This window comes from Sarcophilus harrisii, chromosome 2, assembly GCF_902635505.1.
Source record: "Sarcophilus harrisii chromosome 2, mSarHar1.11, whole genome shotgun sequence".
Classification (NCBI taxonomy): Eukaryota; Metazoa; Chordata; class Mammalia; order Dasyuromorphia; family Dasyuridae; genus Sarcophilus; species Sarcophilus harrisii.
Window position 1 is genome coordinate 21969332 of NC_045427.1, and position 18572 is coordinate 21987903.

Sequence of the window (18572 nt, forward strand, 5' to 3'; positions counted from 1 at the left end):
TTCCAGTCCATTAAACCAGTCATTCCCCTGATCTGAAACTTCGCACTCCATCCCCTTTTCCCTCCCCCTCTTCTGTCTGCTGTTTGTTTCTGAATCTCTCCCCCCTTTCTTCCTTCCCCTTCCCCAGGCCCAGCACCCCCTCCTCTTAATAGCTTCGGGCCCATCCCCCTCTGGTCAACCTCCCAGAATGTTAGATTTGGAAGAAACTTTAGAAATCATTTCAAAGGGAGTTTCTTAATCTGAGAGCTGTAAACCCTGGGTGTGTGTTCAATAACAGCATTTAAGGATCATTAGCTTAATCCTTTGTGAGGTATTTTTAATGTTATGTATTTAAAAACATTTACTGGAGAAAGGCTCTGCCGGCTTCACTGCCAGAGGATTCTGTGACACCAAAAAAGCTAAGAACACCTGGGCCAGCCCAGCTCCCTCATTTTATAGGCCAGGAAACTGCCTGCCACCCAGTGAGCTGGTGGGAGAGTCGATTCTGAGACTCGGAGGTCTCCAGCCAGTGCTCCTCCTCCTGTGCCCCGTGCCCATTGCTGAGTATCCCTCCCTCTGACTCCCATCTCTACCCAGTGCTCCTCCTCCTGTGCCCCGTGCCCACTGCTGAGTATCCCTCCCTCTGACTCCCGTCTCTACCCAGTGCTCCTCCTCCTGTGCCCCATGCCCACTGCTGAGTATCCCTCCCTCTGACTCCCATCTCTACCCAGTGCTCCTCCTCCTGTGCCCCGTGCCCACTGCTGAGTATCCCTCCCTCTAACTCCCCTCTGTACCCAGTACTCCTCCTCCTATGCCCTGTGCCCATTGCTGGGTATCCCTCCCTCTGACTCCCGATTCATTTCCAGGCTCACCCTTCCCTACCAGGTGATAGTAGCAAAAGCCATTTGCTCAGCTCAGGAGTCTTCCCTTTGCTCCTGGCATTCAAAGCCTGGCATAGTTTGCTGTCACCCTGTGTTTGCGGTTTTATCTCATACAAGATCAGACAAAGTGATATGTTTTCTGTCCCCCCCAAACACGCCCATGTCTTAATCTCAGCCCTTCCCCATCTCCCCCCGGGGCTTTAAAGGCCCCCTCAAATTTCCCTGCCTTCTTGGTCAGACCCCTGGTAAGGAAGGCCCTCCCGCCTCTGGTCCCCAAAGATGCCCAAGTTGGGCCTTTGTCGAATGCCCTCCCTGGTCTCATCAAAGACTGGAACATTAGGGGGAGAGGGGGCTAAAGCCATCTGTGTTTGATGATAAACACAAACAGCTCAAATTTACACCACATCGGGTGGCACTGGGCAGAAAGATATATTTGGACCAGGGTTCAAATCCCTATGGCTACCTAGCCTCTCTGGGCAGATTTTTAATAAGAAAGGGGGGTCTTTTCCCCCTCCTGCCTCCAAATCTTTGATCTTCCAGTGGGTATATTGTTTATCAGAAAAACTCATGCAGTGATAGGAAGAAAGGAAATGAAAATTTACATGCCCACTACCTGCCGGTGACTTATAAACAGCATCTCTTTTGATCCTCCCAACGAAGGATAAAAGGTCCTTGTTGCTGCTGTTATCATCCCCATTTTACAGTTGAGAAAACTAAGACAAACAAAGGTAGTCATTTGGCCAAGATCACACAGCTACTTAGCCCTGAAACCAAATTTAGACTCTCTTGTTTCTTGACTCTAGGCTCAGTGCTCTATCTATGGTAGAGCTCTAGATCCCACCCAAGAAAACCTGGGTTTGAATCCCTTATCAGATACTGGCGATGTGACTCTGGGCAAGTCACAATCTCTGCCTCGATTTCCCCATCTGTAAAATGAAGGGATTGGCTCAGTGACCTCTAAGCTTCCTTCCAGGTCCAGACCTTTTGTTGTTTTTTTGATGGAGAGAACTCCCAGTGAGGAAGTCACTGCAAATCTATAGTCTTAAGCAGGGATGCTGACAGTCTAGGTGACCTACCCAAGTTCACACAGCCAGTGAGGAGCTAGGATTTGAATCCAGATCAGATAAAACCAGCTCCACCCACCACTCCTTCCTGCTCCTCTTGCTCCATCCAGAATGCTATGAGGCTATAAATTCTATAAGGTTAATGACTGGACATTTTTCCCCAATGTCAGCATCTAGAACAGGGCGTACAGCAGATGCCTGATGAGCATCTGTCCAATTGAAAACAAGAAGTAACCCAAACACCGACAGTCCCCTGGGATGGTTCTAGGAGGCCGAGGTTGGTGGATTGCTGGAGCTTGGGAATTCTGAGCTAAAGTGGGCCGGGGTGATCCGGTGTCTACACTCAGTCGGCACCAGTTTGCCAGAATCCACGCTTGGGAATACAGAGACCAGACAAGCCGCAAATCTTTATGAATCACTCATTATATTCCAGGTGTTTAGTTAGGGACTCTTTAACTCAGATTTTTCTTTTTTTATAAAATAGCATCGTAGTTTTGTTCTTTGCATTAGTGTCCAAATAGCTCAGGGATTCTTAATTGTCCATGGATAGTTTTTAGAGCGTCCATGAACTTCTCTATAGAAGTGTACTTGAAGCAAGGATACTCACAACAAGGTGTTAACTCAGTGGGACTGATGATATAATAGTTCTCTAGTTCCCACATACTTAGTACTCAGCATGGTGATGTCATGGTTCTCTAGTTCACACATGCTCAGTGCACTGTCATGATATAATGGTACCAGGGTATTTAAGGACTGAGAGGACTAGAATGAGACACTCCATCCTTGACCGTCCTCCTGGTGGCTCCCCTGCCTCCTGCCTCCTGCACTGAGACCAAGGCTGGTCCCAAGGTCCTCCAGAAAGCTAGCCCGGACATTACAGAAGATGGGGGAAATTGCATCTTTATTTGGATATATCCTTGTCATCCTATGTACTTTACGCACTTAAAGAGGTCCATAGATTTATCCAGCTGTCAGAGGGTCCACATCATAAAGAGTGCTCTCTTTACAAAAGCGGGAGGGATAGGGGGCCAGCCATGGAGTCACACGTGTCTTTTTTTTTCCTGAAGCAATTGGGGTTAAGTGACTTGCTCAGAGTCACACAGCTGGGAAGTGTTAAGTGTCTGAGGCCAGATTTGAACTGGGGTCCTCCTGACTTCAGGGCTGGGGCTCCATCTACTGCCCCACCCAGCTGCCCCTAGAAGTGTCCATTTCTACCAAAGGCATGATGGCCATTGGCCCATTCAGGGGAAGTGCCTGAGGAAGTGGAGCTGTCCAACAGAGAATTGGGCCTGTTTAGAGGCCAGGGAGCTCCCCTTGACCAACCAACCTGTCAGGTAGGAAGCAGAGGGCTGCTTTTGAGGCATGGGGTCCCTTCCAAATCTTAATTTCTGTGATTCTCCCTGTGCCTGGTGAAGACAAATCAGCCTGTCTCGTCTCCCCTAGCCGAATCCCTCCCCCGCTGTCCTCCTCCCACTCCTCCCTCTCCTTCCACTCTCTTTTGCATCCTCCCTGCACCAGGGTGAGGGGAGCACCTCGCAGTATAGTGTAGAACCAAGAACTCCGTGTGTACTTCCAGAGTCCCCGAGACTCTGATTCTCTAGTGAGACAAGGATGGGGCGGAACCCGCCCCAGCCCCTTCTAGCTCTGGCTGCCTGCCCGGCCGTGGGGCCTGTCTGAGGAGCCACGGTCACCGCGTGTTAGAACTGGGAAGGGCCTTCGGGGTCAGGCGAGGAGAGCAGCTGGAGTACGCACAAAGAATGCTGGAAACCAAAGCGGGATCCAAGCTCTCTCCCTCTCTCTGTCCTGTAGAAGGGCCGTGCTGTGGGGAGAGGGGCCGACAGACTAAGGGTGGAGAGGCTCAAAGTCAGAGTCAGCTCTGTCCTATTGGGATCTGTATGAGCTAGAAAAAGTAGGTTCTAGTCAGTTGGTTTCCTCTCCCCTAAAATTGGGGGGGGGGCTGTATGTGAGGCAAGGGGGACGAGGGAGTCTCAATACCCAGGCCTAGAACCGGGAGGAACCACAGAGCCCAGTTCTAGGGGCAGTGCACGGACCCCCCCCCAACCCAGAGTGAAAACAAACCCAAAAAAACCCAAGCTCAAAATATGGAGGCTCCTCTGGGCCAAACTCTTGTTTAATAGTGAGGGAGAAGTTGAAAAGCAGCTGAGTGACTTGTCCAGGGCCAGCCAGTGGGCACCTCACGCCTGGTTTAGTGCAATAGCTGCCGGTGGCCAGTGGTGCCCCCATTCCCATCCAAAGGGAGCTCCCCAAAATGCAGGTCTGATGTGTCACCGCTCTGCTCTGCAAACTCCAGGGCTCCCCGGCCCCTCCGGGATCAAATGAGCGCTTCCTGTGTGACTTAAAGCTCCTCCGAATCTGGCTCTTTCCAGTCTTTCCCATTTCCCTGCCCCTTCCTTCCCTCCATGTCTTCTGGGAGATAACGGCTCTGGCCTCCTTTCCATGACTGTCTCCCATTGCTAGGACTCTCTGCCTCCTGCTTCCCTGATATATCTGGGAGAACTTTTCCTGCTTCACCTCTCCCCGAGACAGATCCCCTTCCACTTACACAGACGTACGGGCTTGTTGGTACATCGTCTCCCAATCCCGCTTTTGTTTGCCATTTTGGGGCATCTCTGCTCCTTAGTACAGGGGCTGGTATACAGTAAGCATCTAATACAGGCTTCTGGATTTCTTCCCTGTGAGCAAAGGCTGCGTCTCCCCCATCAACCCGCCTCTTCCTCCGCCTCCAATGCCCAGGATGAACCTAGGCCAGAGCACGACCAACGTTTTCTCTCTTGTTCCAGGTACAAATGGGGAGCAGTCGCCCTTGCTCACCCCCCCAAGCTCCCCGAGGATGCAGGACAGCTGCAGCATCGCTCCCCTCACCCCTTCTCCATCCCCGGTGAGTGGCCCCGGATGGTCGGGAGTGGGAGGGAGGGAGGGCCCGGGCGCTCCCATGGGAGGAGGGCCCCTCAGCCAAAGCCCACTTGCCCCGAGGCCCCTTCATTGCCAGAGCCTCCCCCCAAGGTTATGTTCCATTTGGCTGGAACTGTTTGCACCAAGACGTCTCCCCATCAGGAGGCCCTCCCTGAGAGCGGGGAGTATTTTTGCCTTTCTGTGTATACCCAGGACTAGCACAGGGTGAGGTACACAGCAGGTGCTTACTGAATGCTCGTTGCTGACCAATTATATTGTGGGAAGTTAGGGGGGTGGAGAGAGACACTGAGGATTTCAGGAGTGAGAGCTCAGGCCGCCAGCAAGAGAGCCCAGATCCAGGGATTCAGAAGCTCTGCCAGACCCAGGCACAGAGATGAAGCTTTGGGAAGGAGCACGGGCTGGGAGACTGGGGTTAACACCCTCCCTGCTACCCCCTCTGCCGTTAAAGTGCGGCCTTCTCCCAGTGTGACCTGGTGGTCTCCGACTTCAAGGAGTCCCTGCCCCCCCCCAATCAGAGAGAGGAGGGATGGAGGGATGGATGGATGAGTGGACATCTGGGACTGGCTCACTGAAGAGGAAAGGAAGGGGGAAGAGGGTCAGGGTGTGGGAAGCAGTCCTCCCCTCAGCATCTGCCCCACCCTAATCCCCATTAACTCTGCCTCCCAGAGGAGCGAGGCCCGCGCCCCCCGGCCCGCCCCCTTCTCCGTGGTGGTGGCCATCGACTTTGGCACAACTTCCAGCGGTTATGCCTTCAGTTTCACCAGTGACCCTGAGTCCATTCACATGATGAGGTGAGGGGATCCTGGGGCAGGGGGGAAGCGGGATGGCATGGGGGGGGGGAATACTGTGTGGCCTGGATGGGCCAGAGGTGTGGGGGCCTAGAGGAGACCCCAAATTCTGAGGGGGAAGCGGGAGAGTGAGGGGAGGGGGGAAGCAGGCTCCTCACCAGCCCTACATTAGGGGCCAAGAGCCCCTGCTGGGAAAGGGCCGAGAGGGGTCAAAGCACTGGCCGGTCCCCTTATCCTCAGGCACCAGGGACAGCAAATGTACGGGGCCTGGGCCTGCGGGGCCTCCTGGGGTGCCGGGGCCTCCTGCCCACCCCGAAAACCCTGTGTCACAATGGAGGGGGGCGGGGAGGTGAGGGCGGTGACCTGAACTTGAGGTTCAGGCTTATTGGCTGAATAGCCCATTTCTAAACTGTTTCACGGCCCTCCTCCCAGTCTGTAACCTCCAGCTGCGAAGGCGTTTTGGGCAACGTTGCTCCTCTTCCACCCCCCAGCCCCCACACCAACCCCAGCAGCTTCTCAGGACCCCAAATCCCAGCCCCACCCCCGCCTCCCTTCCCCAGGAGCCCATTGTTCCCGACCTCACTCTCAGCCACACTGACCCCAAGCCGGGGTCACTTCCCTGCCCCGTTTCCTTCCTCTCTGGCCGCCTTGGATCCAGATGTTGGCCCGGCACTTTCTCATTGTGTCTCCCCGGCCCCTCCCACCTCACAGCTGGATGGAGCTGTTCTGTCCCAGGCTCCGCTTCCAGCTTCAGTCCCTCCGACCCCACGTAGCACATGCAGCCTGCATTAAGCACCTACTGTGTGCCCAGTTTGGGGCCAGGCGGGACAGATTGGAGAGTGGAGAGGCCGGAAAGACCAGGCTTCGAATCCTACCTGGATAATTGCTACCTGCCTGGCGCAGAGCAAATTACTTAATATCTCCCTGCCTCAACTTGTCATCTTTAAAAAAAGGGAACTGGGGGCAGCTGGGGGTGCAGTGGGAAGAGCACCAGCCCTGAAGTCGGGAGGACCTGAGTTCAAATCTAGCCTCAGACACTCAACACTTCCTGGCTGTGTGACCCTGGGCCAGTCACTTAACCCCAAGTGCCTCAGCAAATAAATAGATAGATAAGTAAATAAATAAATAATAAAGTGAAATAAAATGAGGGAATCCTTGTCAGTCCCTGTGATCCTTATCCTTATATAGGGAATACTATAGATATTATTGTTCCCATTCTACAGATGAGGAAACTGAGGCTGTGCTGTCCAATCCACTATGTAGGCAGCTCGATGTTCAAGTGGTTTGAGCGCTGCTTTTGGAATCAGGGAGACCCAAGTTTGAATTCTGCCTTCAGCATTTACCAAGTGTACAAACCTAAGAAATTTTTATTTCCCTCGGCCTCAGTTTTCTCACCTGCAAAATGAGGATAATCCTAGCCCCTGTCTCCAATAACCCTTTATTGTAAGAATCGAATAAGATCATGTCGCTTGACCGACCTTACTGTGCTGTAGAATTGGCTGTTGATATGGATTCTGGAAAGAGCCTGTTATTGTTATACAGAGTCCTGATGAGAAAATGGGGCTTCAACAAAAGCCCTCTGCAGTTAGACGGGTAGGGAGGGGCCTGGGCCACTGAGAAGTCAAGTGACCTGACTACAGTCACACAAACAGGACGGACCCTGGCAGGGGTTATTTAAGCCTAAAATCCAGCAGTTGTATTTGTAAAGGATGTAGTAGAAAGAGAAGGAAAGAGAAGGAGAAACATGGAATCAGACAAAGAAACATGGATGGGTGGAATAGAGAGATGGATGGATAAGTAAAGTAAATGACTTAATAGGTATATGTAGTGAGGGAGAAAGATATCGGAAGAGATGGGTGGATATGTAGATAGGTGAATAGATTGGTCAATAAGTAAGTACATGGAAAGAAAAATGAGGGAAAGGGGAAGAAAGGGACAGAGAGAAAAGAGAAGACAGAAACAGAGAGACAGAGACAGACAAAAAGAGACAGAGACAGAAAAGACAGACAGAAAGACAGAGACAGAGAGAGACAGAGAGATAGAGACAGACAAAAAGAAACAGAGACAGACAGAGAGACAAAAAGAGACAGAGAGACAGAGGTAGAGAAGCAGAGAGAGAGAGACAGGGAAAATAAGAGGGCTGGATGGATGGATAAGTAGATGAATTAGTAGGCATGTGGAGAAAGAGAGATGCGTGATGGATGGATGGATGGGTGGACTTATCAACAGGGATATGGAAGAAAGAAAGAGAGGGGGAGAGAGGAAACAGAGACAGAGAACTGGGAGGAAAGAGGAGACAGAGCCAGAGAGAGTGGCGAGCCTCTGTTAAACATTGCTATGTGCAGCCACTGGGCTAAGTGCTTGGGATACAATGAACAAGGCTGTCCTGGTCCTCGAGGTGCTACATCGAATGTCACATCCAGGGAAGTAGAGGAGGAGGAAGACCGGGGCCTGCAGCAGGGGAGGGGAGTGGGGGAGAGCACCAAAGCCGCTGGAAGTGAAGCCAGACGGGCGCCTCCCCCAAGGCTGTGCCCCCTCCCCCTGGCGGGAATTCCCCAGGAGGGACCCCAGGCTCTCCAGGGGCTGAGGCAGCAGCGGGGGAGAAGGAGGAGCCTGGAAGGGGACCCAGGGGAGGGAGCGTGAGCACTGAGGGACGGAGGGTCAGCATAGGCAGCTCAGGCAGCCTTGGGAAGCTGGGATTTGCTTGAGAGGAACTTCATTTTGCCCTCACAGGGCCGATGAGCTTTGGGAAATCAGAGGAGGAAGCGGGTGGCCCCGGGAGCAGGGGGAGCAGCAGGGGGTGCAGCCCAGGGTGCAGAAGGAGCAGGGGGAGCAGCCAGGGCACAGAGGGCACAGCCTGGGGCACAGGGGGAGCAGTCCGAGCCAAGGACAAAACGAGCCCGACTGAGTCTGGCACATAGTAGGTCCTTGATAGCTGGGGGATGGAATGGAATTGTGTGGGGGATAGTGGGGGCTGGTCTGGAGGGAGAGAGTAGAAAGGTGGGGGGGAGGAGTTAGCCTCCTGTCCTGGGGAGCACGAGACCGACCCAGGAGAGCCCAGGACCAAGGGTCGGGGCAGACGTGAGGCTGAGGCCCAGCTCCCTCCCCCCTCCCTGGGACCCCCAGACCTGGCCAGCTCCCGGGAGACCCAATCCTCCTGGGCCCCCTCCCGGGGCCTCAATCCTCCGAGACCCGAAATAGAAGGAAGTGTGCGTTCCCACGCCCGCGCGCACGTACACACATGTGCATACACGCGGGCACAGGCACAAACTCGCATGTGCAATGACACCCGTGTCTGCCCGCGGGCGCACACAGTGCACACCTCATCTGTGTGCTGCCCACGGGCCCACACAGGCTCACGCAGGCTCACCCACGCCCTCGCACGTGTTCTCAGAAATCACACACGATGCTTTTGGAACCTGCACTGTTCCAATGGAAATGGTCCCGTTGCTGAGCTGTAGGATCGCGGCCCAACCTTAGGCCCGTCCTGAGCGGATCTTGCCCCGGGTCTTCCCGACCTCACCCTCCTCCTCGTCCCTCCCGTGCCCCAAGCCCCGTCCTACAGATCCTGAGGTGGGGCAAAGCTCCAGGGGGAGGACCGCTGGTGGGGGGAGGACCGCTGCTCGGGGAGGACTTTTCCTGGTGATGCGCCAGGGACCAAGGGACTAAGCCCAAAAGAGAGACCCCGAAATGGGAACCACCGAAGGCAGGTGTCCCGGCACCGAGCTCTGTGCAAGAAGCCCCGTGAAGCTGAGAACAGAGAGGGGAAGGGAGCCTGAAAGAAACGGCGGCCCAGGGAGAGGGGGAAAAACTTGGGTGCCGCAGGGCTTCGGTCCGGGGCGCCGACATTGGAGGGGGCCTGCGGGCTATCTCCGGCTCCTCTCCCAAGCCCCTGACGGATGGGCTGATGACAGGTCGCTCCCTTGTTCAGAAGAGCTCCACCCACTCAGTATCTGCCAGCCTCCCTCCCCGGCCGGCCCGCTCCCGGCACAGCTGCCTCGGTTGAATCCGACCCAGGTTCCTCCATCCCTAGTTAGCGCCGAGAAACAGAGAAAAATAAGTAGGAGATGGGGAGCGGTCCGAGGCAGAGGAAGGTCAGCCGAGGCTCCGGGGCCGGCCCAGGGCGGAGGGCTCAGGGCCGGGGGCTCCAGGACGGAGAGCTCGGGGCCGGGCCAGGGCGGAGGGCTCGGGGTCGGGGGCTCCGGCCTCCGCTGTCCAAGCTGACTGGCCTCCCTCCTGCCCCAGGAAGTGGGAGGGCGGGGACCCGGGTGTGGCCCACCAGAAGACGCCCACCTGCCTGCTGCTGACCCCAGAGGGAGCCTTCCACAGCTTTGGCTACACGGCCAGGGACTACTACCACGACCTGGACCCGGACGAGGCCCGAGACTGGCTGTACTTTGAGAAGTTCAAGATGAAGATCCACAGCACCAGTGTGAGCGGGAGGAGGTTGCTGGAGGCGGGGCCGGCCCCGGGCTGAGGAGGGTCCAGGGGAGCCCGCGGGGAAGGGGCCGAAGAGGGGAAATGGGAGGGGGGGGGATCCTTCCCTGACCTCGCTTTTCCGCCCACCCCAGGACCTCACCATGAAGACCGAGCTGGAGGCTGTGAACGGGAAGAAGATGCCGGCCCTCGACGTGTTCGCCCATGCGCTGAGCTTCTTTAAGAAGCACGCTGTGCAGGTGACCCTCCCCCCTTCCCCCCACCCCCACCGCGGGATTTGGGGGCGAGGGAGAGAGTGAGCTGGGCCTCCCCTTCTCCCGTCTGCCCACCCCACCGAGACCGAGAGCTCTGCACCTCTGACGCCCTAACAGGCTCTCCGAGGTCATTGCGTCCATTCCCCTGTCTCCGGCCATCAGTCCCTCCGATGGATGTATGGCGAGGAGGGACTGAAAGAATATGGGGAACGCCTCCATGGGCCATAATTTAGCGTGAGCACCATGTTCGAATCCTGCTTCCTGACCTGGGGGGGGGGGGATCCTTTTAGCTCCCACCCCAAGTCTTCCCAAATGCATTGGATTTCCTAACTTCGTTTTTAGGAGCGCTGCCTTTCACTTTCTACCTGTGTGATGCTGGATAAGTCACTTAACCTCAGTTTCCCCATCGCTAAAATGGAGATGGGGGAAGTGAGATTCATCAAAATCACTAATTCTATTATCTTGTTATATGTAATATATGTTATATACATTGTAATCTAGAAAATAGATTATAATCTCAGAGGCTCGCTGTGAGGCTCAAGCAAGATAATAATAGAATTAGTGATTTTAAGTTCTGCAAAGCACTTCACGGGTTTGATCCTCACTACAACCTGAGAGGTGGCTGCCACACACACACTCACACACACACACTCATACACACACCCTCACATACATGTACACACACACACTCATACACAATCACACACACACACTCTCACACACACACATGTACACACAGCACTGCCCAGAACATGCTCAGGACCCAGCCAGAGCTCCAGAAATGGGACTGACTGTTACTAGTCTCCCAGCCCAGCAGGAGACGTCCTTCCTGGGGCCTGACTGTGCTCTTCAGGGCTGCGGAGGCCCTCCCTCCCCCAGAGAATGTGAGCCGGCTTCTTGGGCTCTGAAATGGGCAAGGGGCGGGGGCTGAACCAGAGAGTCTGAAGGCAGGCTGTGCTAGGGCCTAACTTTGAATCCCAGCTCTGTCTCTCCTCCCCTCAGTTTCCCCATTTGTAAAATGAAGGGGTTCTGTGTGCTATGGTGCTGATTTCCTTCTTTCCCTCCCTCCTTCCCCCTCGGCTGAAATCCAGGAGCTCAGGGAACAGTGCCCATCCCTGCCCGAAAGGAACGCCATCCGCTGGGTACTCACCGTCCCCGCCATCTGGAAGCAGCCAGCCAAGCAGTTCATGAGAGAAGCTGCCTACCTGGTGAGTGAGGGGGAGCGGAGAGCAGTCCCACACAGACAGAGGCCCCTAAAAGGCCTGCCCTAGCGGAGACAGAGCAGGATCCAGAAGGTCCGAGTTCCAGTCCTGCCTCCCACATTTACCAGCGGTGTGAGCCTGGACGTGTCTCTGAATCTCTGCCTGCCTCCGTTTTCCATTTGTAAATTGGAGATCAGCCAGGGTGGTGATGGTCAGCAAAGGCTGAGGTCCAGGGAGAGAGGCGTCCGGAAATGCGGGGATGTCACCTTGGACTAAGGGCAAAGTACAAGCCTCCCACTTTTACCTTCTCCAAAAAGTAAGGGAGCTCCCCTCTCTCTTGCTCTCCCTTCCTGTCTGGAAATATGAGAAGCTTGAGATGGGTTTGATCAATAGTTTTATAGGAAACACTTCCTGGGGCAGAGAAGGTCTAGAGAAGAGAAATAAAAATGGAAGGTATTAGACCACTCTTTGTACACAGAGAGAGGGAGGGAGGGATGGGTATGGATGGATGGAAGGAAGGAAGGAAAGAGGGAGGGAGGGAGGGAAGGAAGGAAGGTTAGAAGGATAGATGGAAGGAAGGAAAGAAGGAAGAAAGGATAAATGGATAGAAGGAAGGAAAGAAGGATAGATGATAGCTGGATGGAAAAAAAAAGGAAGGATAAATGGAAGGAAGGAGGGAGGGAGGGAAGGAGGGAAGGAAGGAAGGAAAAAAAAAAACTACTCGAGAACAGAGACTGTTTCTTACCTCTTTATATTCCCAGTGCTGAGGAGGGATGAGGAAAAACTGAGACACTAACATATATTCCCAGTGCTGAGCACAGTGCCTGACACATAATGGGTGCTGAATAAATGTTTATTGAATAAATGAATGAATAACTAGGACTTAGGGCTGGAAAAGATCTTAGTAGGTGCTTAATAAATGTTTATTATTTGACTGAATGAATAACAACCAGCACTTAGGGCTGGGAGAGACCTTAAGGTGCCTGGGAAAAGCCACACCTCAGACCATCCCCCTTTTATCAGGATGGCATAACCACGGGGCTATTAGTGGGGACCCAGAGTAGGAACAGAAGTGAGGTCAGGAAGTTTGGAGAAATCCCTGGAGGACGGGTCCGTTATTCTGTCATCCAGAAGTTCAGGGACCTCAGAGACCATCAAGTTTAACATTTTCCTTTTTCTTTTTTTTTCTCTGAGGCCTTGGGGTTAAGTGACTTGCCCAGGATCACACAGCCAGGAAGTGTTAAGTGTCTGAGGCCAGATTTGAACCCAGGTCCTCCTGACTTCAGGGCTGGTGCTCTATCCCACATTTTCATTTTTCAAGTAGAGACTGAGATTCAGATAAGATTAAGCAGTTAGTTACCCCATGATACACAGAGTGAGCCTTGAGTATCACAAGTGAGACGAGCCCAAGTCCTTTGGGTCTGGAGCTGATACACTTTTTGCTTCACTACAGTCCATAGACGGACATTTATTAAGTACCTATTGGATGCCAAGCATTGAGTTAGTCAGGGACATCCTTGCCCTCGGGAAACGTGCACGGTGCTGGTGGGGAAGGAGAAACACAGAGGTGAGCACCGGCTGTATCGGAGAGCTTCAGCTCTGGGCTCACCTGGGCCCCTGAGGAGGAGCAGCAGGCTTCCCGTGTTTATTGGGGAGGAGCTGGGACTGAGGAAGGTGCCAGTGAGGAAGGAAAGGGTTTTAGACCGGGGAGCTCAAAGGTGAGAGATGGGACGGGCTGAGCCCCACCCAGGCCTGCCCTAGGAGGCTGCTGTAACTGTCCCACACCCAGGGTATCTGAATGGAAAAAAGTCCTCACCTTAGGGCCCGGGATTGTGCAACAGAGGCGGGTGATGGGAGCCAGAAAGGGTTAAGGTTTCTGGCAGAGGGAGGATCAGCCCCAGAGCCTCTGTCCTCCCCCAGAGCCTCAGCCTCAGGCCCATCCAAGGGATGAGAACATCCCCTGTATCCAGGCCAGAACAAACACCCTCCTCCTGGCCCCAGCACTCGCAGACTCAGCCCCTCGGTGGCTTCTACTCCCACATTGTTCCGAGGAAACTTCAGCTCGGAAAGGGCCAGGACTCTGAGGAAAGTCTCTGGCTAAAGATTTAATCAGAGTGAGCCGCCCTCAGCCCCCACATCCCCCCCACCTCCCCCCCACCTCCCCCCACCCCCACATCCCACCGCCCAAAGGAATTCAGGGGATCCCTCAGAACTACGGGACTTTCCCAGAAACATTAGAAGTTGGGAATTAGAAAGAGAATACCAGGCCCTCCTGCTGGAAGGAGCCGGGGAGGCCTTTGCAGCCATCCCCCTGCCTCGCACAGGAAACTTGCCCCTGGCAGGGATGGTGTTCCTGACTGCAGGAATTTCCACTCGGATGGAAGCAGAGTCTCTGCTGTCCCTGTTCCGAGGGGACACAGCCCGGCCCTGGGCGGGGCGGCGAGGTGGGGAGGGGATGGATGGAACGATAGCCGTCAGACAGCTGATAGACGACAGACAAGTAGATCAAAATGAGTTAAGCGGGCAAAGCAGGCATTTGTCAAACACTGTGTGCCAGACACTGGCTGAGTGTTAAGGGGGCACGGATGTCAGCCAGCCCTTCCCTCCCAAAGTTTGTATCCAAGGAGGAAAGATATGAAAGCGGGCCTGGGGCCGGGGGGCAGCCTGATGGCAGGGAGCGGAGCCCCTTGTCAGAGTCTGGTCAGAGAAGGCGAAAGCTTCCCCCTCAGAGCCAGGAGATCCAGGAGAGAATAAGTTATCACTGGGAAGGGGGAGGCAAAATGGCGGGTAGTCATCCGAGGAGACCGGCCTCCATCCCCCGTGGTGGTTAGCCTGATGGCTCTCACCCCAACCCAGAACCCTCCAGCCTCCCTAATCAGCCGGGCGATCCTGCCAGATTCCCCATCCCGCAGTGGGAGCCAAGGGGCTGGAGTCCCGGCTCTCCCAGTTCCTGCTGGTACGGCCTTGGCCAACCTTTCCCTCTGTGGAGCCCGGCTTCCTCTGCCAAACGAAGAGGTTGGTCTCAGCCATTTGTCAGTCGGGTCCCCCTCTTGTAATCCCCTTTGGGGCTGTCTTGGCAAGAATAGCCATTGGCCATTTCCTTCTCCAGCTCAGTTTGTAGATAAGGAAACAATGTATATTTTACCACGTTTAACATATATTAGATTACTTTCCATCTAGGGGAGGGAGTGAGGGGAAGGAGGAAAAAATTTGGAAGACAAGATTTTTAAGGTCAATGTTGAAAAATTATCCATGCCTATGTTTTGAAAATAAAAAAAGCTCTAAATTTAAAAAAAAAAAAAAAAGATAAGGAAATAGAAGTAAACAGGGTAAAGTGGCTCACCCAGAATCACAGAGCTCAGCTTCAGGCCTGGAGCTCTAACCACTGCCCCCACCCCCTAGCTGCCCCTATTATTTCGTTATTAAGAACATCTTTCAGTGTAACGTAGCTCCCCTCACTGTTTTCTGGCATCATGATGGCCCCCCCGGCTCCTGCAGATTGAGAAGCGCTTTGTAGGTTTTACCCCAGCTTCTCCATACTAATGCTCCCCTTCTCTTCCAGGCGGGCCTAGTGTCCCCCGAGGATCCCGAGCAGCTTCTCATAGCCCTAGAGCCCGAGGCTGCTTCCATCTACTGTCGGAAGCTGCGTCTCCACCAGCTCATCGACCTGAGCTGCCGCCCGGTGTCCAACGGCTTCCTGGGCGAGCGGCGCTCCATCGACTCCAGCTTCCGCCAAGGTGAGAGCGGGGACAGAGCCTGGCGGGCCGGCCCCACAGAGTGACGACCAGGTTTCTGAGCCTGCGGACCGGCCCTCGGCCGTGGCCAAGCCCACTTGGATAGAGTCTTACCAGGGCCTTGGATAAAAGGTGCTGGTGGGCGAGTCTGCCGTTGCAAGGGGGGGCAGAGGGAGGATAGAGTCAGGATCCCGAAGGACCGAGGCGGCCCAGAACATGGGACCAACTGAGGAGATGAGATTTAATAGAAATAAATGTAAAACCCAACAAGAAAGCCCAAGAATAATTACATAAAGCAGAATGAGGAGCCTGCTTACGGCCTGCGTGACCCGGGCAGCTCTAACTCTTCTTGTTTCAGAAACAGGAAAATGAGGGAATTAGAGGAGATGACCTATAATGTCTCCAAGAGGTAGGTGGATGGAGAGACAGAGATATAGACAGACAGAGATGCAGAGAGGGAGATAGAGAGAGAAACAGAGAGACAGAGGCCGATAAAAACAGAGGAAAAATAGAGGCAGGGGATGGGGGAAACAAAAGGGATTGTGAAGGAGGGAGAAAAGTAACAAAACAGAAAAGATCATAGAGTAAAGCTCTGAGAGAAGTGAATGTCCGGGCATTTCCTTGCTGTTTAGGAACTCACCAGTGGGAGGAAAGGCCACTGTAGGGGATGAGGTGGGCTTGTCAATTAACAGAATTGGAGGTGTTCAGCCTAGAAAAGAGAGGACTTGGGAGGGGAGGGGGCTGGGATAGCACTTTTGAATATTTGAAGAGCTCCCATATGCAAGAGGAATTTGACTTTGTCACTTAACCACTCTGTGCCTCGGTTTCCTCATCTGTAAAATGAGCTGGAGAAATAAATGGCAAACCACTCGGGTATCTCTGCCAAGAGAACCCCAAATGGGGCCAGAGGGAGTCTGGAATGATTTCATCACAATAACTTTTTATAAACATCCTGTGCTCCTCACAGCAGCTATGTGAGATAGGTAGCAAGGTTACTATTATCCCCATTTAATGGAAGGGGAAAACTGAGATTTAGTGATAGTGGGCAAACCTTATGACCTCTCTGAGTCTCGGTTTCTTCATTTGCCAATCGGGGATGACATCTGTAGGACCTCAGGATCCAAAATACAGTCTCTGCAGAGGGCTCTGTAGCCCTTAAAGCTCCATATTAGCTGCTATTGTTACTGTTAGTTGAGCATCACGTCCCCATCATGTAGCCCATGACCTATGTGTGGCAGGACTAGGGTGCCAGGCCTTGATGCCCACTAGAGTTTGTGTCCTCGGTGGGCAAGGGAGACAGAGGAGCCTCGCCTTGTTGACCCTTTTCCTGGAGGGAAGGAAAAGCAGCCCAATGGCCTCCTGGGGATGGGCTGAGCCGAGTGGGAGAAGGGGAGGGGGAGGACCGTTGCTCATCCCAGCCCCACCTACAGCAGGGGCACCTGTTTGGCTTTTGGGTGTGGGGCCCAACTCTCCTGGGGAGGGAGAGGGTAGGGACCGTTTCCGGAGGGATGTAGAGCGTCACCCCCACAGATTCCAATCAGTGACAGAGACATCCACTGGCTCTACCCAGGCGGGCTTGGGTTTGGTTTTTAACCCTTTCCCATGATGTCCAGCTCATGCCAGCCCCGCCCATTTGGATGCCAACGTCCCACCTCCGCTCCCTACCAAGCTGAAGGCTCCCCCCACCACGGACCTTGCTCCCTTTCTCTAGAATCAAGATGCTTGGAGAGAACGGGAGACGTCCCTGATCCTGAGCTTTTGGAGAGAACAGGAAATGTCCTTTATCTTAAGTTTTTGGAGAGAATGGGAAAAGTCTTTTATCCTGAGCTTTTGGAGAGAACTGGAGAAGTCTTTTATCCTGAGCTTTCAGAGAGAATGGGAAAAGCTTATCCTGAGCTTTTGGAGAGAAAGGGAGAGAAGTCTATCCTAAGCTTTTGAAGAGAACTTGGAGACATCCTTTATCCTGAGCTTTTGCAATTGGAACCCTGGGATGCTGGAATTGTTCAGTTGCGCTCAGCTCCTCTGCGCCACCTGCTGGCCACTGGGTTCTGACCACCAAGTTAATTTATTACTCATAAAAATACAGCAAATCCCAGAACTCGTGGGAGGACGAATAGAGAACCAGTCTCCGGGTCGCTGAGACCTGTGTCAAATCCAGATTCGGACACATAGTCTGGGCCAGAGGGAACGCAGGAGCACAACGGTTTCTCCTGGGATCCATGGGCAGATTTCAGGGGCCGGGATCCCGTTATTTTCACTGCCCTTTGATTTATTTCATGCTTCGCAACCCCAATGACTGATCCCTTGCAGGTCACACCTCACAGCCCTCCAGGTCCTCCATGAGCCAGTGACACAAGATGCCCCACCCCCCACTCCAGACCTTGTTGCCGGGGTCCCCCTTGCCTGGCCCGCGCTCTCTTCTCATCTCTGCCTCCTCCCCCTCAGCTTCCCTCCATCTCCGTCCAAGCCGGGCTTTCTTCAAGCAGCCCTTACTGCTCCCCCCCATGAGAGTCTTCCTCTCTGCTGCCCCATCCAATTTGTCCTGCACGCATTTTGCTTATATGGGGAGTTTCCTGAACAGGGGCTCCCCAGACCAAGGGAATCTTGGGACCAGATAATGTCTGCTTCTCTTGCTGCTGTTCAGTCTTGTTCAGTCGCGTCTGACTCTCTGTGACCCCCAGGGTTTTCTTGACAAAGATACTGGAGTGGTCGCCATGCCCTTCCCCAGTTCGTTTTACAGATGAGGAAACTGAGGTAAACGGGGTGAAGGAAGGGGTATTCCATTTTAAGGTTTTGGGAAAAGAATTAGGGAAATTTTTCCTGATTGATGGTGTCTAATTTATTGCCCTTTTTCCCACCTCTTTCCCTTTTCTTCGGGCCCTTTTCCCCCTTTTTCTCTTTTTCCCTTTCCGCTTTTTTTTTTACCCGTCTCTGTGTTGCTGTTCCTTCATTCCCTTTTTTTTCCCCTTGGGCCCCCGTTCTTTTTTCACCCCTTTTCGGGGGTTGGGTTTTTTCTTCCCTTTTAACCTTTCAACCCCATAATATTTGTTCAAAAAACCCTCCAACCTCCCTAAGAAACCCAAAGTTGGGCCCAAAAAGGGCCCTTTTGGGGGCTTGGGCCCCCCTCCCCAATCCTTGTTAAAAGGTCTTTATTTTCCGCGGTAAGGAGCCGGGGGGGTTTGGGTCTCCTGGGGCTCCTTTCCCCACTGGGGTAATTGGGAGTTTCCCAAAGGGCCCAGCTGGGAAGGGGAGAAAGGCCCCCGGGCTGCGGGTTCAGCCTTTTTGGGGTTGTTGGTACC

General features: G+C 53.8%; 1 protein-coding gene across 1 annotated transcript in view; it reads left to right on the forward strand.

Moving 5' to 3' along the window:
* HSPA12B (heat shock protein family A (Hsp70) member 12B) overlaps positions 1-17997 on the forward strand; it is a 31189-nt gene extending 13192 nt beyond the window's left edge. The window contains exons 3-8 of the mRNA XM_031949746.1: positions 4726-4823; positions 5525-5649; positions 9892-10078; positions 10218-10322; positions 11429-11545; positions 15102-17997. Coding sequence (XP_031805606.1) covers positions 4726-4823; positions 5525-5649; positions 9892-10078; positions 10218-10322; positions 11429-11545; positions 15102-15320 — 851 coding nt within the window. The 3' untranslated portion in view covers positions 15321-17997. The remainder of the gene's footprint in view (positions 1-4725; positions 4824-5524; positions 5650-9891; positions 10079-10217; positions 10323-11428; positions 11546-15101) is intronic.
* The last annotated feature ends 575 nt before the right edge of the window (positions 17998-18572 follow it).